At 38.2% G+C, this 25,231-nt stretch overlaps 1 protein-coding gene and 1 pseudogene across 7 annotated transcripts in view; both read left to right on the forward strand.

The window, feature by feature from the left end:
* The window catches only part of LOC136380483 (zinc finger protein 568-like), a 43,344-nt gene extending 19,427 nt beyond the window's left edge, over nucleotides 1-23,917 (forward strand). For 6 of the 7 annotated variants that reach the window (XM_066348279.1, XM_066348283.1, XM_066348282.1 and 3 more), the window contains 4 exons: nucleotides 13,498-13,624; nucleotides 13,884-13,979; nucleotides 15,595-15,627; nucleotides 22,288-23,917. In XM_066348279.1, coding sequence (XP_066204376.1) covers nucleotides 13,498-13,624; nucleotides 13,884-13,979; nucleotides 15,595-15,627; nucleotides 22,288-23,867 — 1,836 coding nt within the window. In that variant the 3' untranslated portion in view covers nucleotides 23,868-23,917. The other variant, XM_066348286.1, reaches the window with a different exon arrangement.
* Nucleotides 17,105-17,886, forward strand: LOC136380512 (mitochondrial import inner membrane translocase subunit TIM14 pseudogene; annotated as a pseudogene).
* Nucleotides 23,918-25,231: the final 1,314 nt, after the last annotated feature.

The raw sequence follows: 25,231 nt of genomic DNA on the forward strand, positions 1-25,231 counted from the left end.
CTGCCCATCCTGGGCGTCACCATGTTGCGACCAGAGCCACTCTAGCGCCTGAGGCAGAGGCCAAGGAGCCATCCCCAGCGCCCGGGCCATCTTTGCTCCAATGGAGCCTTGGCTGCGGGAGGGGAAGAGAGAGACAGAGAGGAAAGCGCGGCAGAGGGGTGGAGAAGCAAATGGGCGCTTCTCCTGTGTGCCCTGGCCGGGAATCGAACCCGGGTCCTCCGCACGCTAGGCCGATGCTCTACCGCTGAGCCAACCGGCCAGGGCACAACATCAATGTTTAATAGTCCCCTCTTCCATGAGTTGTCAGTATTAGTCATATCTAAGATATATTTTCTTATATTAAGTTATAGATAGTCTCTTTTCAAAACTTTGTTTTTTATATTTAGTGTTTAATCCAACTGGAATATAATTTTGTAAGTGATCTGAGGTATGAATTTACTGATAATTCTGTCAGAATTATTTTTGCATGTAGAAGACCATTCGTTCCAACACCATTTATTAAATAGATCCTTCCATTGTGATGCCACCTTTATCATATACATGCTTGTTTCTAGGCTCTTTATTCTGTTTCTAAATTTGTCTACATTTATACAAGTACTATACTGTTTGTGTGTGTGTGTGTGTGTGTGTTTCTACTGTTTTTTTTTTATTTAGTTTTTTACAGAGACAGAGGGATAGATAGGGACAGACAGATAGGAACGAAGAGAAATAAATGAGAAGCATCTATCATTAGTTTTTTTGTTGTGACACCTTAGTTGTTCATTGATTGTTTTCTCGTAAGTGCCTTGACTGTGGGCCTTCAGCAGACCAAGTACCCCTTGCTCAAGCCAGCGACCTTGGGTCCAAGCTGGTGATCTTTGCTCAAACCAGATGAGCCCGCGCTCAAGCTGGTGACCTCGGAGTCTCGAACCAAGATCCTCCGCATCCAAGTCCAAGGCTCTATCTACTGCGCCACCACCTGGTTAGGCTGTTTCTACTGTTTTAATTCATCTAACTTTGTAATAACCCTTTTTGCTAGGCAAGGATTTCCCCACTTCCTGACATACCCATGTTCTTAGTTTTTAAACAGTTTCTCACCTACTTTAGGATCTCTCTGCTTCCATTTGAATTTTAGAATCAGTTTATCTAATTCTAGGGGAAAAAGTCCAGTTGGGATTTTAATTGGAATTGCAGAGAGTTTATAAACTAATAAGAAACAATTGGGTAAAATATCTTTTCTGTCACAAAGAGGTTTCAAATTAATAAGGGCATTTATTAATATAATTCCTCATATTCAAAATAAATTAGGTCCATAGAGCTGCTAAATTTTTTAAAATCAGAATTTGAGCCTTTGTAAGGATTCATTTATAAAATAAGAGTAAAAGGACACTTACTTACTTGGATATTAAAAAGAATTATTCCACATACATACACAACATGTATATATACATGTCATAAGCTGAGATATATATGAGACACATTCCCACAAAATCAGAAGTACAATCAGACTGCCCATGGTATCAAATTTATTTATTATAATACTACATGCCAAGGCATATGGAAAAGAGGAAGAGTAAGAAAAATTGGGAAAATACATACAAAATTATGATATCTAGATGATACAATTATGTTTATGGGCAACTGAATAGGAACAATTCAATTCGATATGGATACAAAACTAACTTACAAAAATCAATAGCATGTCTATATACAAACCACAACTAGCTCAAAAGTGGAGTAGAAGAAAGATACTAAGAGTAGAAAAAAAAAACCTATAGAAAAAATATGTATCTGATTTATAAAGTTAAAATAGTACTGAGACCTAAAAGAGGATTTGAATACACTTTTAACTGAATTTATTGGGGTGACAGTGGTTAACAATTATACAGTTTAAAGGTGCACAATTCTGTAACACATCATCTGTATACTGTGTTGTGTGTTCACTACACATCTCCATCACCATTTATTCTCACCAAACCCTCCCCCACCTTCCCCCACTCCTCCCCGGCAATCACCATATGGTGTCTTTGCACATGAGTTTTTTTCTCTTTCTTTTTGCAATTCCGTGCTCAATCCCTCCACCCCCATCACTCAACCCCCCACCCTACCTCGACAGTTGTCATCCTCCTCTCTATGAATCTGTCTTTATTTTGCTTGTTAGTTCATTTTGTTCGTTAGATTTTATATGTGAGTGAAATCATATAGCACGTATCTTTCTCTTACTGGCTTATTTCACTTAGCATAATTCTCTCCATGTCCATTGTTGTTGTTGTGAAGGGTAGTATTTCCCTTTATATAGCTGAGTAGTATTCTATTGGGTAAATGTACCACAGCTTTTTTATGCACTCATCTACTGATAAACAGGCTGCTTTTAAATTTTGGCTATTGTAAATAACACTGCAGTGAACATAGGGGTGCATATATTCTCTTGAAATAGTGTTTTGGGTTTCTTCGGATAAATTCCCAGAGGTGAAATCATTGGGTCATAAGGCAGTTCCGTTTTTAATTTTTAGAGGTAACCCCATACTGCTTTCCACAGTTAATTGCACCAATTTGCATTTCCACCAAGAGTACATGAGGGTTCCCTTTTCCCTACATCCTTGCCAACACTTATCATTTGTTGATTTACTGATAATAGTCATTCTATGATATCTCCTTATGGTTTTAATTTTCATTTCTCTAATGATTAGTGATTTTGAACATCTTTTTATATCTATTGGATATCTGTATGTACTTTTTGGAGAAGTTTCTATTCGCGTTGTTTGCCCATTTTTTAGTTGGATTGTTTTTTGGTGTTGTTTTATAAGTTCTTTATTAATTTGAATATTAACTCCTTATCAGATGTATCATTGGCAAATATGTTCTTCCATTCAGTGGGATAGATTTTCATTTTGTTGATGGTTTCCTTTGCTATGAAAAAACTTTTTAGTTTTATGTAGTCCTGTTTATTTTTTCTTTTGTTTCCCTTGCCTGAGGAGATACAGCATAAAAAATATTGCTATGAGAAATGTCCGAGATTTTATTGCCTATGTTTTCTTCTAGAACTTTTATGGTTTTGAGTCTAATATAATTTAAGTCTTTAATCCATTCTCAGTTTATTTTTGTGTATGATATGAGAAGGTGGTCTATTTTGCATATATCTGTCTGATTGTCCCGACACCATTTATTGAAAAGACTTATCTTTACCCCATTATATATTTTTACCTCCTTTGTCAAATTTAATGACTATATAAAGGATGGGTTTATTTCTGGGCTCTTTTATCTGTTCCATTGATCTATATGTCTGTTTTTATTGCCAGTACTATGCTTTTGAATTATTATGGCCTATAGTTTAATACCAGGCTGCATGATTCCCTCAACTTTATTCTTCTTTCTCAAGATCGCTGTTGCTATTCAGGATCTTTTGTGGGTCCATATAAATTTTTGCAATATTCTAGTTTTGTGAAATATGCCATTGGTTTCTTGATATGAATTGTATTGACTCTATAGATTGCTTTGAGTAGTATGGACACTTCAATTATTTTAATATTTCCTATCCATCAATATGGTGTATGCTTTCACTTATTTTGTATCTTCTTCCCTTTCTTTCTTCAGTGTTCTATAATTTTCTGAGCACAGGTATTTTACATACTTGGTTAAATTTATTCCTAGTTATTTTATTCTTTTGAACCACTTGTGAATGGGATTGTTTTCTTAGTCTCCCTTTCAGATAGTTCATTATGGTATATAACAATGCAACTAATTACTGGATATGATTTTGTATCCTGCTACTTTACTGAATTCACTTACCAATTCTAGTAGTTTTTTGGTAGAATGTTTAGGGCTCTCTATATACAGTATCATATTATCTGCAAATGAAATTTACTTCTTCATTTCTAATTTGTATGCTTTTTATTTCTTCTTCTTGTCTGATTGCTGTGGCTAGAACTTTTAGTACTATGTTGAATAAGAGTTGTGAAAGCAGACAATCCTGTTTTGTTCCTGATCTTAAGGGAAGCACTTGTAGTTTTTGCCCATTGAGTATGATATTAGCTGTGGGTTTGTCATTTTTGGCCTTTATTGCATTTAGGTATATTCCCTCTATTCACACTTTCATGAGTATTTTTTTTTAATCAAAAATGGGTGCTCGGTTTTATCAAATGCTTTTTCTGCATTTATTGATATGCTCATGTGATTTTTAGCCTTCATTGTGTTTATGTGGTGTAAACAGATTATTGATTTGTGGGTATTGTACCAACATGGCAACCCCGGAATAAATCCACTTGGTCATGCTGTATGATCTTTTTAATGTAATGCTGGATCTAGTTTAGTAATATTTTGTTGAGGTTTTTCATTAGGGATATTGGTCTGTAGTTTTTTTTCTTTGAAGTATCTTTATCTGGTTTTGGAATTAGGATAATACTGTTCTCATAAAATGAGCTTCAGAGTTTTTTCTTCTCTTGAATTTTTGAAATGGTTTGAGATGGATAGGTTATTTCTTCTTTGAATATTTGGTAAAATTCACTTGTGAAGCCATCCTTTCAGGACTTCTAGTTTTTTGGGAGTTCTTTTTTTTTTTATTGCTGCTTTAATTTTACTAAATTTAGTTTCTCTATTCAGGTTCTCTGTTTCTTCCTATATTCAGTTTTGGAAGAATATATGTTTCTAGGAATTAATTAATCTCATCCATATTGTCCAATTTGTTGACATAAAGTTGTTAATATTTTCTTACAATCCTTTGTATTTCTTTGGTGTTAGTTGTTACTTCTCCTCTTTTTATTTTAATTTTATTTATTTGGGTCTTCTCTCCTTTTTTCTAGATGAGTCTAGTTAAAGGTTTGTCAATCTTTTTTTTTTTTTTTTTTTTTAGAATTTTTTTTTAATTTTATTTATTCATTTTTAGAGAAGAGAGAGAGAAAGACAGAGAGGGAGAGAGAGAGAGAGAGAAGGTGGGGAGGAGCTGGAAGCATCAACTCCCATATGTGCCTTGACCAGGCAAGCCCAGGGTTTCAAACCGGCGACCTCAGCATTTCCAGGTCGACGCTTTATCCACTGTGCCACCACAGGTCAGGCAGGTTTGTCAATCTTGTTTATATTTTCAAAGAACTAGCTCTTGGTTTCATTGGTCTTTGTATGTGTTTTTAGACTCTTAAATTTATTAATGCTCTGATTTTTATTGTTTCCTTCCCTCTTTTTATTCTGGGCTTCATTTATTATGTTTTTTCTAGTTCTTTTAGTGGTAGAATTAGATTATTTGAGATTTTCTTGCTTCTTGAAGTAGGCCTGTAATGCTATGAACTTCCATCTCAGGACTGCTTTTGCTGTTTCCCATAGATTTTGGGTGTTGTATGTTTATTTTCACTTGTTTTCAGGTAGTTTTTTAAATTTTTTCCTTGATCTCATTGTTAACCTATTTATTGTTTAATAACATGCTATTTAGCATACATATTTTTGAATGTTTTTGAGTTTGGCGGGGAGTTGTAGTTGATTTCTAGTTTCATTGTAGTCTGAGAAGATGCTTATTATTATTTCAATCTTCCTCAACTTGTTAAGACTTATTTTATGTCCTAACATGTAGTCTATCATTGAGAATGTTCCATGTGCACTTGAGAAGAATGTATATTCTGGTGCTTTGGGATGAAGTTTTGTAAGTATCAATTATATGCATCTACTCTACTGTTCAGTTTAAGGTTGCTAATGCCTTGTTGATTTTTTGTCTGGAAGATCTATTAATGACAGTGGGGTGTTAAAATATCCTACAATGATTGTATTGCTATCAGTCTCTTCTTTAATGTTTATCAAGATTTTCTTTATACATTTAGGTGTTCTGTGTTGGGTGCATATATGTTTATAAAGATTACATCCTCTTGTTAAATTTATCTTTTTAGTATTATGTAGTGATTTTGTCAGAAGTCTTGCTATTTCAGCTTTTTGTTTATTCTACTTGCATGGATTTTTTTCCTGTCCCTTCACTTTTACTTTATGTGTATTTTTGTTCTTAGGAGAGTTCCTTATAGATAGCATATGTATGGGTCTTGTTTTTTAATCCATTCACCTACCCTATTAGAGCATGTATATCATCTGTGTTTGAGGTTATTATTGATATGTATTTATTTATTGCCATTTTGTTCTTTATACCTATAATTCTCTCTCTATTTGTTTTTTCTTTCCTCATCTTAAAGCAGACCCTTTAACATTTCTTGTAATATTGATTTGATGGTAATGAACTCCTTTAGCTTACCCCACCCTGGGAAGCTCTTTATTTCACCTTCAGTTGTAAACGATAGCCTTATTGGAAAGAGTAGTCTTGGTTGTAGTTACTTGCTTTTCATCACTTTGTAGATTACTGCCAGTGCCTTCTGGTCTGAAGTGTTTCTGTTGAGAAATCAGCTACAGCCTTACTGTGGCTTCTTTTTGGTAATTAATTGGCTTTTCTTCTTGCTGCTTTTAGATTCTCTCTTTGTCTTTAAACTTTGGCATTTTTGTCAGGATGTGTCTTGGTGTGGGTTTTGGGGGATTCATTATGATTGGGATTCTCTGTGCTTCCTGAACTTGTGTGACTTTTTCCTTCACCATGTTAGGAATATTTTCACATGTTTTTCCTTCAAACAGGTTCTGTATCCTGGTTTACTCTCTTCTCTTTCAGGTACCCCTATGAGTAGATGTTGTTGTGCTAGATGTTTTCCAGAGTTCTGTTAGACTTTCCTCAGTAGTCTTAATTCTTCTTTCTTTTTGCTGCTCTGCTTGAGTGTTACCTTGTTCTTTAAATCACTGATTTGATTCTCTGATTCATCTAACCTTCTGCTGATTCCTTCTAGTATAGTAATTTCAGATATTGTTATTGGTCATTTCTTACTGGTCCTTTTTTATGGTTTCTTTGTCCTATTTATTGCTTACTATTTCTTTGTTTAGGTTCTCACTGAGATCATCATTCTTCCCCTAAGGTCCTTGAGCATCCTTTAACCACTTTTGTAAACTCTGCTTTTGTTAGTTTGATTGCTTCCATTTCATTTAATTTTTTTTCTGGGGATTTCTCCTGTTTCATTTGGGGCATACTTCTTTGTCTTTCCATTTTGTCTCTGTGTGTTAGGTAGATCTGCTGTGACTCCTGAACTTGTTATGATGTCTTTATGATGAAAGTGTCTTATTGGACTCAGTGGCACAATCTTCCCAATCACCTGATCTCGGTGCTGCAGGAATGATTCTTGTGGATGATATATACCCTCTTGTTATATGTGAGTCTTGAATACTTTTGCCCTTCGTGGTAGAGTTAACCCTTAAGCTGGCTGACTTTAATGGTAAATCTCAATCACTGTGTATGAGACACCATGCAGAGACTGACCCCTGGGGCAGAGTTGTTCCCAGCAGGGTCTGGTGTTTGCTATTCAATAGATTCTCCCTTTTGGTCTGCCAATTATGTGGTTAGTTGAGTCTAGCTCTGGTGTGGTCTGAAGCCCATCATTGTTTATGTTGGTTTGGGATCTACTTGGACAGGGTTTGGGTATGAATTGAAGTCAGTCATTGTTTGTTACCAGCCTTGGGCTACCTGTCTGGAGCTACCACTCTGTTCAGTTTTTCCTCCATCTACTGTGCCTGAATGTGTGTGAGAGGTCAATCTGTGTATAAGGGTTGACTTCCTTCAGCTTAGAGCTGGGAGCAGGTCTTTAAGAAGACCCAGTCTCCTTGAGGTCTGCCTCTACCTGTCAACTACTCAACACCCTCTTGTGGCTGCCTGGTCTTCCTCTAGAGCCTTCCAAAGAAAGACTAGAGTGGGCCCAGGCTTCCTGCAGACCCTTCCACAGGTTGCAGGCGCAGTGGGGTGTGCTGCCGGGGTCAGGAGGAAAGGACGACTGGATCCCTACTTGGAGCTCACTCAGTCAAGCAGTCAATGGGTAGAAAGTGGCCCCTACTCAAGAGCCAAATCACTCAGTCACTGCCTGAGTCTCCAACTCTAGGTCCCCCAGGACGGGTGGGCCTCGGACGGGTGGGCCTCAGGTTTAGATTGAATGAGGCCAGCAGTCCCCTCTCGGGACAATTTTAGCTGAGCTGAACCCCTGGTCTCAAGGTTACAGATCAAAATAGTCTCTCAGCCACACACTGGCTGGTGTGATGCCAGCCCAGTGCACAGGAGAGGGCTGAGCACTTCATCCGGGTCCCTGACAATACTCTTCAGGGGCATTTCTCCCCTTCCCCATGGAACTGATCCCAGCAGGGCAGGAATTCAGGACTTGGAAGGGCTAATACAGTCTCTCTTGGGAGTGGTGCTTGCAAGTCTGTAGGAGCGGGGTGGGCACTTCTTGCCCTTTGAGCTCACAGTGGAGGCAGGAGTTGCCCCCCCCCCCCGTGAAGTAGCTACATACATCAGCCCCACCCACCTGGCTTCTGGACCAAACCTTCCCCGGGAGACATTCTCTGAAAGTCCTGGCTCTCTGTGTAGGATGCTACTCTCCCAGTGTGCCATGTGTTAGCGGTGGGCATGGCCAGTCCTTTTTCCAGTGCCCCCCAAAACAATTCCTTATTGGGGGTGCTGCCCACCAGCCTGTAGGAGTAGGGTTGGGACCTCTTGCCCTTCTTTGGCTAGCATGGGCTGAACTCTCAGGGAAGACAGGAGTTGCTCCCCTACTGTGAAATAGCCACACTGTAGCCCCCAACTGTCTGGCTCCTGGACCAAAGCTTCGCCAGAATCAGCTGTGTGCTCAAGGTGGGAGAGACTGGCCCTCTTTCCAAAGCTACACAGTTTAGTCTCTGCCAGCAGCCTCCTCACAGCAAAAGACACTTCCAGGACTGAGAACAGCAGTCAGGGATGGGTAGTGCACTTCCCTGGCTGATACTGCAGTAGTAGGAGCACCTGGGGAGGTGGGGTCTGGGTCACCCAGTTGGACTGAGTCCCCGCCCATTTTCACCAACAGATGCTGTGTGGGCTCTGTTTGGCCTAGCGTGGTCAGATGTTTGGCCTCCAAAAGGGCTGGCCCCTGTACCCATAGGCGGTGGCTGAGAAGCTGGGGATATTGCAGAGATGCTATGTGGGCTTCTGGCAGAGACCCAGACAGTGACTATCATGATTTTTCACTAAGTTTTAATATTTTTTCTTGATTAAATGACTCTTCATTGCTGTATGTTCTTAGAACAATTTCTAAAATTAAAATTAAAAAACAACACTTAAAATTAAAAACAACAACACTTTTTACCAATTATGCTTGTTTTACTGGAAAACAGATCTATGGAGAATCTCACAGTGCTATCCTAGAAGTTGAACACTGCTCATAACTTTTTAAAACTTATCATTCTGTCTTTTATGACATGTTTTTAAATCCTAAATTTGGAAATAGTGTTTCATTATTTTTCTCAATTTATGCTTGACAAGTGTTTAATTTATTAAAACAATCAAGGTATCTGTTTTTGGAAATGAATACACACACACAGATACATCTTTTATGGCTTTTTTATGTGTAAAATTAATTTGTTTTTATATTTACCAAATCTTACATACTAAGTAATTTGCTCTAAAATTATTTTAATAACTATTCCCTTAGTCCTCACCTAAATCTTGAATACTAGTTTTTGTAAGTTCATTTGACTAATTTGGTTAATACAATATTGAGGAGTAACAGAAAAAATATTTTCTGTCTGCTGTTGAGCATACATTGATTAATGAAACTTGCATCAGAGGCCAGTTTTTTACATCTAGTTTTATTTTCAGTCTTCCTCCTCCCCCCATCCCCCCATCTCATCAGACCTCTCTGCTTCTCTAAGTCAAGATGATATCCCATTATCATTGGCTTTGGATTCCTTTGTGATTATATTTGTCCTGTAATTTCTCATCATTGGTGATTTCACATGCTTTCATCCTCAACAAAAAAGGTTTCTAGTGCAGAAATTCTGTCTTGAATTAGGGAATATTTATAGGGTTTCAAGACTCCTGCTGACTTAGAGAACAAGTCGAGTTGTAGAATACAGCTGGGCTGTATAGCCACACTGCTTGGGCCAGAATCCCAGCTCTATCACATAGTAGCTTTAGTGAAATAGGTTAGGCAGAAAAAGACAAATACCATATGATTTTACTTATATGAGACAAAAAGGAGGAGTTGAGGGAGGGGGGTAAAGAAAAAAAAAAGAAACAGGATATACATTCTGAAGAGTTGTACTGCCCCTCCCTAGATCCCATAAAGTTGACTTAACCCACTCCACCTCAGTCAGGAGCCTTGAAAATTATAATCAGCCCAGAAAAGTGGTTTCAAAATATGAACAACTAGGAGTCCCCAGTAAGAAAGCCATATCCTACCCAATTTGCCTACTATTAAGTCTAACAGCTGACAAGTCCTACCAACAAGCAGAGAACTTCCAATCAGCAGTTTAGATCCTCTTCACTAGAGGTCCAGAAGATATTAAGGGAATAGAGACTAAAATAATAATCCAAAAGAAAGAGTGACCAGGTGGTGGCACAATGGATAGAGCATCAACCTGCGATGCTGAGGATCCAGATTTGAAACCCCGAGGTTTCCAGCTTGAGCACAGGGTTAGCCAGCATGAGCATAGGCTCACCAGCTTAACCCCCCCCCCCCAGGTTCAGGCACATATGAGAAGCAATCAATGAACAACTAAAGTGCCACAGCTACAAGTTGATGCTTCTCATCTCTCTCCCTTTCTGTTTGTCTCTGTCTCACTCTCACTAAAATGACAAAAGAGGGAAGAAAACTAGGGAGGAAGGAGAAAGGGAAGGAAGAGGGAAGAAGGGAAGGAGGGAGGGAGGGAGGGACGAAAGGAGGGACTGAGGGAGGGAATTTCTGAGATAATTAATTCAAAGCACGAGGTAAAATAACACTTCTCCCAAATTTATAATTAGTGGTCATAATAAGAGAAGATATTGCATCTATAAAATAAGAATGAGAGTTTGTAAAAAGAGAAGAACAAGAATGAACGCCTGGAAGTTAAAAATATGAGAGCGGAAATAAAAATGCAGTGGACAGATGAGTTGATACCAAAGATACAGAAACTGAAACATAAGAACAGAGATGGAAAATTAGAGAGAATGATATGATCTGTCTGGAGATTTTATTTTTTTTTAATATTTTATTTACTGATTTTTAGAGAGTGAAAGAGAGAGAGAGAGAGAAGCATCAACTTGTAGTTGCTTCACTCTAGTTGTTCACTGATTGTTTCTTGTACGTGCCTTGACTGGGCAAGCCCAGGATTTCAAACCATGCAACCTTAGCATTCCAGGTCAACAGTTTATCCTCTGCACCACCACAGGTCAGGCCTGTCTGGAGATTTTAAAAAATAGCTTTATGACCATGGGAGAATTACTTTTAACCTTGCTTTCCTTCCCTTTTTATATTAAGGGAATTTAAAAAGTTATTATATCTGAAGAAATTACAGCAGTGCCTTTACATAATAAGCACTCAGTAGATGACAGAGGTGATAATATTGATGGTAGTAATGATCATAGGCCAGAGAGATAGTTTCTCAGAAACATTATGGTTCATCCTTTGGTGACTTCCATTTTTTGTTTCCCCTGTTCTCTGTCTCAGACTTCTGCATATTTCTTGAATAAATTCTCCCAGATGTGGGAAATATGGGTGCTTTAATTTCTTCGAGTCTTTACATATCCAGATTTTTCCTTCTTTCTTTATTTGGATATTGAAGTTTTTTAATTGGGAGCAAGAATAATATGATCAAGTAATGTTCTTTTTTAGAAATCTGTCATTTGTTTCTTGGCTTTCTGTTTCACCCCTCTCATGATTTTAATTCTAATCTGTTGGCTGTAAATAAAGCAAGTAAGAAACAAAAACCTGAGTCCCTTTCTTTGATGCTTAACTGTTGATCTGTTCTTGGCCGTTTACCCACTATGTATGTTCTGTACAATCACACAGCCATGGATTCAGCTCCCAGTTTTAGGATGATGGCCAAGAAATTCTCACCTTTCTTCATACCTCTAAGTGCATAGTAGACATTTTCATTTGGAAGTCCTATAGAAATCTCAAACTTAGCCCTGGCTGGTAGGCTCAATGGTAGAGCATCGGCCTGGCGTGCAGAAGTCCCGGGTTCGATTCCCGGCCAGGGCACACAGGAGAGGCGCCCATCTGCTTCTCCACCCCTCCCCCTCTCCTTCCTCTCTGTCTCTCTCTCTTCCCCTCCCGCAGCCGAGGCTCCATTGGAGCAAAGATGGCCCGGGCGCTGGGGATGGCTCCTTGGCCTCTGCCCCAGGCGCTAGAGTGGCTCTGGTCGCAACAGAGCGACGCCCCGGAGGGGCAGAGCATCGCCCCCTGGTGGGCAGAGCATCGCCCCTGGTGGGCGTGCTGGGTGGATCCCAGTCGGGCACATGCGGGAGTCTGTCTGACTGTCTCTCCCCGTTTCTAGCTTCAGAAAAATACAAAAAAAAAAAAAGAAAGCAAGCTCAAATTTGCATATTCAAATTGTCATGCCTCTTGTTTCTTCCTGCCTTGTTCTCCCTCCCCCACTTCATATTCCCTTTCTCACTAGATTACATGATTACTTGGACAAGTTCTGAGCCAACTGCATGTGAGCCATGTCTATCTCTCACATCTTATTCACAGACCACTACAAATCAGTGCCTACTATCTCCAGTTCCCTGCATAATAACTGATGAATTCATGTTTACTGACTCAATAATTAAAATAATCCTACCAGATATTTCTACCATGATTTGTTTTCTCCCCCAGTATAATACAGATTAGGTAAATATGAAGACTTAATATACAATTTTTAAAATTTTATTTAGAAAACTAAATTTAACAGAGTGACATTGATCCAATAAGAGTACATAGGGCCTGACCAACCTGTGGCGCAGTGGATAGAGCATCGGACTCGGGTTTGAAACCCCAAGGTCACCGCCGGCTTGAGTGCGGGCTCACCAGCTTGAGCGCAGGGTTGCTGGCTTGAGCCCAAAGGTTGCTGTCTCGAGCCCAAGGTCACTGTCTCAAGCAAGGGGTCTCTCACTGTGCTGTAGCCCTCCAGTCAAGGCACAAATGAGAAAGCAATCAGTGAAAAGGAGCTGCAACGAAGAATTGATGCTTCTCATCTCTCTCCCTTCCTGTCCTGTTTGTCCCTATCTGTCCCTCTCTCTGTCTCTCTCTTTATCTCTGTCACACACACAAAAAGAGTACATAGGTTTTAAGTAAATGTCTCTATAGCATTTGAACTGTTGATTGTGTTGTATACCCATCACCCAAAGTCAAATCATTTTCTGTAACCGTATATTTGTCCCTCTTTACTCCATTCCCCATACCCCTCCCCCACACTTCCCTTGCCCTGGTAGCCACTTCACTTTTGTCTATGTCCACGAGACTCCGTTTTATATTCCACCTATCTGTGTAATCATACAGTTCTTAGCTTTTTCTGAATTACATATTTCGCTCAGTATAATGTTCTCAAGGTCCATCCATGTTGTTGTAAATGGCAATATGTCATCATTTCTTATGAACTCTAATCCTTGGATACTAGCTAAATGAGTTCTTACATGTCTTGACCATCGTGTTTAATTTTGATGACTTCATATTAATTAGGGTTGTGCTTTTACAGGAAACAGTGACATTTAAGGATGTGTCTGTGGATCTCACCAGGGAGGAATGGCAGCAAATGAAACCTGCTCAGAGGAACTTGTACCGGGATGTGATGCTGGAGAACTATAGTAACCTAGTCACAGTGGGTAAGGGAAGCTTTGCAATTACATGGGATTCCTTCTCATTTTTGAAATGTATGAAGCCTATAATTTAGGAGATGAATCTAGCTTTTCCTTTCTTCACATGATTATATGGACTTGTCTTCAAGGTGAAAGCTAATTACCTTGTCTCAATGTGGAAGTTCTTCCATCTTTGTCCTTCATATGCCCTCAAGCTCCCAGGACTCAAGATTAGGATAGTGTCTCCAGCATTAATATCCAAATCCTTTTCTGTTCCCTATAATAGGCTATCAAGTCACCAAACCAGATGTGATCTTCAAGTTGGAACAGGAAGAGGAACCATGGGTGATAGAGAAAGAGATGTTTGGGAAGCTCTGTTCAGGTGAATAAGTGAAAAAGCAGCCTAAATGAGAGCACCCCGTGACAGTTATTCAGGAGGTTGATATCATTTTACATTTTCCAAGGTTTTCTTAAAAGCTATAGTCTTCTTGAGTTTGAGACTTGTTTGGAGGTTCTAGCAGGGGAGCGCAGCTATTCGTATACCCTTGACCGAAGAACGGTCCTCTCCTCTAGCGGGGAAGGTCGTCCTCTTCGACCGAGCACGCAGCTTCGGGAGGGATGCACATGGAGTGGTGAGGGAGGAAGGGGACACCCGCCTAGCCAGCCAGATCAGCCGAATCAACCCTGGTGATCAATGGGGTGACAGGTGTCGCAGCCAGATCACCCTCACATCCAAAAGCTATAGTCTTCTAAAGTGACAAAAGGTATGAATGGATTTGAATATCTATTACATTTTCAGATACTATTTCTTCCTGTATTGAAGCCATCTTCCTTTTTTCAAATTTAGAAGGTCTATCACCCCATCTGATTTCAGGATGCCAACCTTTCCTAATTTATTTATACTCTTACTTTTAGATTTATTGTCCTACTCTATGGTCCTTAAACTCTTGTGTTTATAATTTGATTTTCTTATGCATTCATTATTTTATGGTTGTGTAGTTATTTTAAACATATGTTTGTTTCACACTGAGATTCCTTTTCATTTCTTTCCTTTTGAAGAGCCTCAAACATGTGTTTTATAACAGCATGCCCACTCTCCACTGTACATCACAACCTTCACAATGCCATGTAGCTTTAAAGGTTTCTGGATTATAAATTGGTGCCTCCTTCCTGCTTATTCCACTCTCCATTACTTTAATTTTTAAAAAATATAATATATGTATACTTGCTTAAAAATATAAACAGTCCAAAAGATACACTGAACAATTAGTCTGCCTGTCCTTGACAGTCCCTTTCTGTACCTGCTCCATACACTTCATTTTCAGAGTTGTGCTGGCAATTCCTGATTTTTATTTGACCATATGAATTTTAGATTCAGCTATTTCCAGAGGAAAATCTGTTGGATTTTTATTGGTGATGTGTTAGATATATAAATTTACTTTCAGCGCTTTGACATCTTTATAATATCTAATATGCTCTGTCTTTGTACAGATCTATCTACCTTTGCGTCCTCTAGAACAAGTTTTCCCTTTTTAGCTTTTGTACACTTATTAAGTTTATACCTAACTAATAGGCCAGAGAAAAAAATAAATACTGTAAAAATTGGAAATGACCCTTTAAAATTATCTTTATTTAAATATTAAGGTTGTATCCCTCAAAAACACAAGAATCAACTGAATAAGTGTAACAGATAATATAATAATCCAGTGGATGGTAGGATATCAAATTAATGAATAAAAATAGTTTTCATATATACTTCAGTAATCAGGTAGAAGATATAAAGAAAAAGGAACCACATTTATAGTCATAACAATAAAGATAAAATACTCTTCTGGGCATGGGCAGTGTACAGAATGAAATTTTGTTATGGAGCTTATGATTAATGAGAACTAGGGTCCTTGAAGTTTTGCGCATAAAAAGAAATCTTTTTTTTAATCTTTATATTTGGTTGATAGTTGTCTGTGTATAAATTTCTTGAGCCATACTTTCTTTTCTAGGTGCTTTTGTAGACAGTGCCCTGAAGATTTCAGGTAAGTTCTCTATTGTCTCCTGACTTTGAATGTTTGGAGAAATCTGAAGTCTGATTGTTTCTCCGTATAGGTGGGTGACTTTATTTGCCTTGGATGCCATTAGGTTTCTTTTTCTTTAAAGCTTCAGAACTTTGTGAGGCCTATTGATCAGTCAGTACCAGTTTTTCCTCTCAATGTATACTCATGTGTTTTGGTTCTTATAGCGTCATTGTATAGATCAGATGCTGGTTTCTTTTATAATTGTTACTCATCATTGAATTAGATTATTTCTTGCTGGACACATGATTTACAGGGAGTGTTGAAGATTTCTGGAAAAATAGGCTGATTTAGTAGAAAACCTTTGCTGTTCATGATGACCTCTCTTATTGTATAAGGTTTAGTTTTTCTGTTGAGAGTTGGTGTGCCTTTTACTTCCCTTGAATCAGAAATTATCAGTTGCATGCATCCTCTAGCACTCAAGTATCTCTTCTACTCTCTTATGCCAGCAAACTGCTTACATAGGAATAATCACTGTTTTCATATGCTTATTTAGCTCTGCCTTCCCTTCCATTTGACAGGGCCATAAAAATATCATTATGTTTCTGCTATGATTCTTAACACATCTGGATCCCATTATTGCAACAAAAAAAAAAAAAAAAAAGACTTTTATTCTGCCCACAGGGTATGTCTTGTGTTCGGAGAACTAACTCTGTTCACTGCGCTTTATGAGGTAGAAGGAACAGCCAGGGTTTCTTCCCTATCTCTGGTCTTTTCTTACATTCTGGAATCAGAGTTTAGCTGCCTTTTAGTTTCACTGAAAATGTGTTTTCTTTTTCTGTTTCTTCTTTGTATTTTCAGAGACAAGAGAAGACAGAGATACTTAATTTAACTATACTGAAACAGGAAGTACTCTCTGTGTTGTATTAGATTTTATGGATCACCTTTTTGGGAAATATATGAGAAGGAGATCTAGTTTTATTTATTTATTTTGTGCGCGCATATATATATATCTATATATATATCAATTTTTTTAACACTGTTTTTTTGAACAAACTGTCTTTACCTCATTGTATGTTCTTGCCTCCTTTGTCAAATATTAATTGATTATATTGGTGTGGGTTAATTTCTGGGCTCTTTATTCTGTTCCATTGATCTATATAACTTTTATGCCAGTACTAACTGTACCCTGAGCACTGCTGTGGCTCAGTCTGGTTAAATGGAAAAGAAAGAAAAGAGAAAGCACACGTTTCTAATATGTTTAATTTCACAATTCTTGTGGGTATATAATATTTTTTGTTGTTCCATTGTCTGTGCAGATATAGAGATTATCTGGTTTGCTGAGTCTAGAACACACAATATATAATTGTCCATGTGAGAAGCAAGCCATGTGTAGATCTAAAGCACACAATTCTAAAGATTGGCCCTGAGCTTTGTTGATGGTGATTGCAAATGCCAATCGAATTGGGAATTGCAATGTCTTAAATTGAAATGGCATATCCAGCTTTCCGGTCGCAGTGTGGAGGTGGTGTCCGCGGCTCTGGTTTAGGATGACCCGCGCTCTGGGCGGATGCAGGCCAGTACAGTGGTAGCAGTTGGACTGACCATCACTGCTTGCAGGATTTGCAGGTCGTTATGTTTTGCAAGCCATGAAGCATATGGAGCCTCAAGTGAAACAAGTATTTCAAAGTCTACCAAAATCTGCCTTCAGTGGTGGCTACTACAAGGGTGGGTTTGAACCCAAGATGACAAAACGGGAAGCTGCATTAATACTAGGTGTAAGCCCTACTGCCAATAAAGGGAAAATAAGAGATGCTCATCGACGAATTATGCTTTTAAATCACCCAGACAAGGGAGGATCTCCTTATATAGAAACCAAAATCAGTGAAGCTAAAGATTTACTAGAAGGTCAAGCTAAAAAATGAAGTTAAAATGTATGATGAATTTTTAAGTTATTATGAGTACCAACTTGTTATAATAAAATATCCCAAAGCTACAAATTTTAAAATTATTTAGCACAAAGTCAAGCATTGGTATAAGTTTCTTGTTTAAATTTAAGGATTTTGAATCAGATTATAGAATATTTGGAGACTAATGTTCAAAAATTATGGATAAACACTAACATTTGAATAGAAATGTTGTTCATGACTCATTTAGCAAATAAGGCAAAGTGAACATTAAAGTCTGCTCTCAGGGAACCCCAATCATATGGGAAACTGATGAACTGGTAATTAAAATACAATGTGATATATACTAAAAAAAAAAAAAAAAAAGAAATGGCATAGCCGTTGGAATCATGGGAATGCGAGGAATGAGGACATCTTCACCTTTGAAAGATCCTGTCAAGATTGTTGCTTCTACAATGTTGCTCATTGATTTTTTACAGTGCACAGACCCAAACACTTCACATTTTACCATGAAATCCATCAGCAATTTCAGCTTCTGTCTGAAAACACGTGCTGTGATGTCATGCCTATCCACCGGCGATTGCCCAGGAAGTAAGAGCTGTTGTATATTGTCCCAAGCTGGATTGCATGTGAATGTAATGAATAGGTCTGGACACCCGTAGTGACAAACATACACAATTGCATCTTGAGCATACTCATGCATATGACATGGACTGCCTGTATATGAAGATGGCAAAATCGTTTGTCTTCCAACGTTAGTTGTATTACTGTCATTTACAACTGCATATCGCAAATGAACGTATTCTTCAGAGTGAAGCTTGGTCTGATTCAAATGGATGAGTATCAAAACGTTCTGTTTCGATTTTTGCATTCATATCTACAATGTATTGGTGAAACAATTGACTGCATTTTAAAATGTGATTGTCTTCATTCTCTCGAATCATTAATCGGTATGAATAATAATAGTTCATTGAGCTGCATTTCATATTTGTTTGTTCACCACTGACTGGATTTATCATCTTAATATTGAAGTGATATCCATTGGCACCATCCCCAAAAATGATTGGATATTGCAGGGCATCATAGCATCAACGAGTTTCTGCAACTTTTGTCAGTTGATTGTTTCTCCGATGAAGAACAGTATCTCTAGATGGGAATTGATCTCCAACTATAACAATTGCCACTTCATCTATAGTTGGAGCATTGAATCTTTGCACATGTTCTCCAGCAGCCATTTTGTCAGCATGAATAAGAATCTTGTGTGTATCAGATGGCATCATGTCAATTGCTGTTTTGAACAAACACACTAAATTGTTTTTTTCTGTAAAGAAGCTCTTGCAGTGGGGAAATTATGGACCTTTTTATGCCAGTAGAAATGCCAGCGTGCATTCAATTCATCATTGCCATCACCGATGAAATACATTTGTAGGAATTTATGTTGACCATCTAGGAACAGAAGCAGGGAGCCAGCTTTATGATACATTTGTCCTTTCACTTTGAAAGTTGGCATGAATTGAGCTGTTACAATTTCTGCACCGAACAACGTCATTTGGAAATATGAGTTCTATTTCCTGATGTTAGATAGGAAATGCTTTGATTCGGCAGTATATCCGGCAAGCAAAGTTTTTAATGGCTTTGGCGGTTCTCCAAGTTGAGGCAGTTTAATTTTTCCAGCAGCATAACACATTCCTTTCGTTTCTCCATTAAATTTCAGAGCCTTGCAATAAGGACACACTTCAGTCATAGTGCTGATGAGAACATGCCGGCTCAAACTATAATCATCAGCTGGGTTGTACCAGAATGCAAGGCAATTGTAATCGCGTGATTGCTGAGCACGGAATCGTGTTTGATGCTGATCTGCTGTTTCACGTTGATGTCTTCCAGCCACTCTCAGCCTGTCGCATTTGTTCTGTTGAGAACGAAGCAGATGTGAAGCTGCAGCATGTGATCGCCGTGCTCGCAACCGTGCATCCTCAAGTCTGGCTGCACGTAAATGGATTGTAAATTGGAAACATTGAAATGAAATTGTAAAATATTTAGTATAGTGTGTGTTGCTTTTACGTCCAACAGATGGCTCTGTTTTTCAAAAAGCATGTTTTTACCTGTCACAGGTGTGATATCTATATCTGTATAATAGTAGGTATATAAAAAAGAGCAGTATTCTAATGCAATGTTATTTCAAAATTTCAAAGCAATTGGTGAAGAACTTTTGGAGATTTAAGATTTTGAACAAGCCCTGGCTGGTAGGGACAGTGGTAGAGCGTCGGCCTGGTGTGCAGGAGTCCGGGGTTTGATTCCCAGCCAGGGCACACAGGAGAAGCGCCCATCTGCTTCTCCATGCTTCCCCCTCTCCTTCCTCTCTGTCTCTCTCTTCCCCTCCCGCAGCCAGGGCTCCATTGCAGCAAGGTTGGCCCAGGCACTGAGGATGGCTCTATGGCCTCTGCCTCAAGTGCTGGAATGGCTCTGGTTACAGCAGAGCAATGGCCCAGATGGGCAGAGCCTCACCCCCTGGTGGGCATGCCAGGTGGATCCCGGTCGGGCGCATGCAGGAGTCTGTCTGACTGCCTCCCTGTTTCCAACTTCAGAAAAATACAAAAAAAAAAAAAAAAGATTTTGAACAAACGAACATTTACATTTTTATTTATATAGATAATGCTATTTTGGTTACTATGGCCTTGTAGTATAGTTGGACATTTGGGAGCATGATTCCTCAAACCTTTTTCTTCTTTCTCAAGAGTGTTGTGGCTATTTGGGGTCTGTTGTGGTTCCATATAAAATTTTGGAATATTTTTTCTATTTCTGTGAAATATGCCATTCTTATCTTGATACAAATTACATTGAATCTATAGATTGCTTTGGTAGTATGGACTTTTTTTTTTTTTTTGTATTTTTCTGAAGTTGGAAATGGGGAGGCAGTCAGACAGACTCCTGCATGCACCTGACCGGGATCCACTCGGCATGCCCACCAGGGGGCGATGCTCTGCCCATCTGGGGCGTTGCTCTGTTGCAACCAGAGCCATTCTAGCGCCTGAGGCAGAGGCCATAGAGCCATCCTCAGTGCCCGGGCCAACTTTGCTCCAGTGGAGCCTTGGCTGCATGAGGGGAAGAGAGAGACAGAGAGGAAGGAGAGAGGGAGGGGTGGAGAAGCAGATGGGCGCTTCTCCTGTGTGCCCTGGCTGGCAATCGAACCCAGGACTCCTGCACTCCAGGCCAACGCTCTACCACTGAGCCAACCAGCCCGGGCCTGCTTTGATAGTATGGACATTTTAATGATGTTAATTTTCTTATCAATGAACAAGGTATATGCTTGTACATATTTCTGTCTCCTTCAGTTTCTCTCTTCAGTGTCTTGCAATTTCTGAGTACAGGTTTTTTACATCCTTGGTTAACTTTATTCCTATGTATTTTATTATTATTATTATTATTATTATTTTGATGCAACTTAATTGGCACTACTTTCATAGTTTCCCTTTCTGAAAGTTTATTACTGGTGTATAAAAATGCTAACAATTTCTGGATATTTATTTTGTATCCTGATACTTTACTGAATACATTTATCAGATCTAGTAGTTTTTTTGGTAGAATATTTAGAGTTCTCTGTATACAGTATCATGTCATCTGCAAATAATGAGTTTTACTTCCTCCTTTCCAATTTGAATGTTTTTTATTTATTTATTTTTTGTCTGATTGCTGTGGCTAGAATTTCCAGTACTGTGTTGCATAAAATTGGTGAAAGTGGACATCCCTATCTTGTTCTTGATTTTAAGAGAAGTGTTTGCAGCTTTTTCCCATTGAATATGATGTTGGTTGTGGGTTCATCATATATATGGGCTTTTTTACATTAAGGTATGTTCCCTCTATTCCCACTTTTTTGTGGATAATTTTTATTCTAAATAAGTGCTGGATTTTTTCAGATGCTTTTCTACGTCTATGAATATGATCTTGTGGTTTTTATCCTTTATGTTGTTCATGTTGTGTATCACACTTATTGATTTGTGGATATTATGTCAACCTTGCATCCTCAGAATAGATCCCACTTGATCATGGTGTATGCCTATGCTCTTTTTAATGTACTGCAGGATCCAGTTTACTAGTATTTTGTTGAGGATTTTAACATCTTTGTTCATCAGAGATATTTGCCTATAGTTTTTTGTCTCTTTGCCCTCCCTACAATTTTTTATGTGGCTTCTGTATATCCTTGGTTATAAGACTTCTCTTCAGCTAGTCTTCAGTTGGTTATTCAGGTTAATTGTTCTGTGTTTTAGTTGTATTTTCAATTTGGTTCCTGGAGGATGTGAGTATAACTTCCACCTATTCTACCACCATCTTGGATTTTCTACCTGACCCTTTATTTTTTTACTTTTATTTTAATGGAATTTTATGGGGGAACCATACACTTAATGCACTGTGGAAAACCACAAGTGTTAGTTTTATCCTCTGTTTGTTTGAATTTCTGTTCATTGTTTATGTCTTTACCCTTTTATCTTAACTTTTTAATTTATTTTACTGATTTCTGTGTTGCTTAAGTATACTTTTAATATTAATCAAAACTGCTTGTGCCTATAAATGTTAGTTTTCTCTTAATAAATTTTCTATAGGCGTTAACTTCTTAAACCTGAGAGCTAGGGATATTTACACTTTGGGGTTTCTATATGAGTGTTTGTATCAGGAGACTAGAGTTAAAACAAATATCAGCCCCACATACGTATTTCTGAAGTTTCATTAATAGTGTAATAGCAGAAAAATCTTAAATAATAATTTTTGTCCTCCATTTCAGAAGTATGGGAAGTTGATGAAAAAATCAAGAAGCAACAGGAAACATTTGTGAGGAAAGTCAGATCCATCTCCAAGAAAGCTCTGATGATGGAAAATGTCATTGAATGTAAAAAAGTTACAAAAATATTTCCTCTGACTTCAGACATTGTTTCTTCAAGACAAAGCTTCTATGAATATGATTCACTTGATAAGGATTTGGAACATCATTTAGACTTACTTAGTTATGAGAAAGGCTATATAAGAGAGAAAAATTATGAATGTAATAAGTATGGGAAACTTACTCATTGCTCCTCCAATGTTGTAACCTCCTTTAAGTGTGATCAGTGTGGACAAGAATTCAGTCATAAATTTGACTTCATTATACATGAGAGAATACACGCTGGAAAGAAACCCTATGAATGTAAGGAATGTGGAAAAGCCTTCAGCAGGAAGGAAAATCTTATTACACATCAAAAAATCCATACTGGAGAAAAACCGTATAAGTGTAATGAATGTGGGAAAGCTTTTATTCAGATGTCAAACCTTATTAGACACCAGAGAATTCATACAGGAGAGAAACCTTACGCATGTAAGGATTGTTGGAAAGCCTTCAGTCAGAAATCAAATCTCATTGAACACAGGAGAATTCATACGGGAGAAAAACCCTATAAATGTAAGGAATGTGGAAAATCCTTTAGTCAGAAACAAAATCTTATTGAGCATGAGAAAATTCATACTGGGGAGAAACCTTATGCATGTAATGAATGTGGCAGAGCTTTTTCTCGAATGTCATCTGTTACTTTACACATGAGAAGTCACACAGGGGAGAAGCCCTATAAATGTAATAAGTGTGGAAAAGCATTCTCTCAATGCTCAGTATTTATTATACATATGAGAAGTCATACAGGTGAGAAACCCTATGTATGTAGTGAATGTGGGAAAGAATTCTCTCAAAGTTCTTCCCTTACTGTACATATGAGAAACCATACAGCTGAGAAACCGTATGAATGTAATGAGTGTGGAAGAGCTTTCAGCCGGAAAGAAAATCTCATTACACATCAGAAGATTCATACTGGAGAGAAGCCATATGAATGTAGTGAATGTGGGAAAGCTTTTATTCAGATGTCAAACCTCATTCGACACCAGAGAATTCATACTGGTGAGAAACCCTATGCATGTATACTATGTGGGAAAGCCTTTAGTCAGAAATCAAACCTCACTGAACATGAGAAAATCCATACTGGAGAGAAGCCCTATCGTTGTAATCAATGTGGGAAAGCTTTCAGTCAGAGACAGAATCTCCTTGAGCATGAAAAGATTCATACTGGAGAAAAACCGTTTAAATGTAATGAATGTGATAAAGCCTTTTCTCGAATTTCATCCCTTACTCTTCATGTGAGAAATCATACAGGGGAGAAACCCTATGAATGTAATAAATGTGCAAAAGCTTTCTCTCAGTGCTCATTACTTATTATACATATGAGAAGTCATACTGGTGAGAAACCTTTTGAATGTAATGAATGTGGGAAAGCATTCTCTCAAAGAGCATCTCTTTCTATACATAAGAGAAGTCATATAGGTGAGAAACACCGAGTGTACTGAAAAAGAAGGTCTTTTTTAAAATTAAACCCATACTTTACTTTTTAAAATATCTTGGCATTAACAAAAACTAAGATCTTTATGGGAAAATTGTAAAGCTTTACTGATGGACATAAGACTGAGAAATACCATGTGCATAGATGGAAAAACCCAATATAAAATTTTCAGTTCTCCTAAAATTACTCTATAGAGTTAATATAGTTCCAAATTTCTAACAATTTTCTAGATTTTACAAAATTATTCTAAAATTCATGTGAAATAGAAGTCTATGGATTGCTCAATTTGGAAAAAGAACAGAGGACATACCTCTTACCATATACTACACATATATAAGTTATCATCATTAAGTAGTGTGTGGAATTAATACATGAATAGGTAAACAGATTTTACAGAATAGAGTGCCTAGGAATAAACCAATAAATATATGTGAAATGTATATATTAGATATGACATCATGAATCAATTGGGAAATGATGGCCTAGTCCACAGAAATTATTGGAGTATTTGACTTTCCATGTTGGAAGAAATAAAACTACATATACCCTTCAACATATAAAGAAATAGAATCCCAAAGGATTTGAAGACTGGAATGAGAAGAGCCAAACTGAAATTCTGGAAGGAAATGTGAGATATTGTCTATGACTTTGAGGCAGGGAAGCATTTTTTTTGTTTGTTTGTATTTTTCCGAAACTGGAAACGGGGAGATAGTCAGACAGACTCTTGCATGCGCCCAACCAGGATCCACTCGGCACGCCCACCAGGGGGCGATGCTCTGCCCATCCGGGGCGTCACTCCGTCGCGGCCAGAGACACTCTAGCGCCTGAGGCAGAGGCCATGGAGCCATCCCCAGCGCCCAGGCCATCTCTGCTCCAATGGAGCCTTGGCTGTAGGAGGGGAAGAGAGAGACAGAGAGGAAAGAAAGGGGGAGGGGTGGAGAAGCAGATGGGCGTTTCTCCTGTGTGCCTTGGCTGGGAATCGAACCCGGGACTTCTGCATGCCAGGCTGATGCTCTACCACTGAGCCAACCGGCCAGGGCCAGCATTTTTTTTTTTAACACAAAAGGACCTTGCAGTTCTACTTTTGGATATACATTCTAAAGAAACAAATATACAAAAGAAATATACAGATATATAGATATACATATCTGAATTGAAAACAACCTAAATTATTACAGGGTAACAGATGACTAAAATGTGATATTGATATGTTCAAATAGTAGAAGAGTAAACAGCAGTTAAAAGCAATGGACTAGATTTCTATTTTGTAACATGGGTAGTTATCTAAAACAATGTTGAATGAAAAAAAATCAAGATCCATTTTGTATAATGACATTCATTCAAATTAGAATTAATTCATGAACAACAGAA

The sequence above is a fragment of the Saccopteryx leptura genome, chromosome 9 (assembly GCF_036850995.1).
Source record: "Saccopteryx leptura isolate mSacLep1 chromosome 9, mSacLep1_pri_phased_curated, whole genome shotgun sequence".
Taxonomy (NCBI): Eukaryota; Metazoa; Chordata; class Mammalia; order Chiroptera; family Emballonuridae; genus Saccopteryx; species Saccopteryx leptura.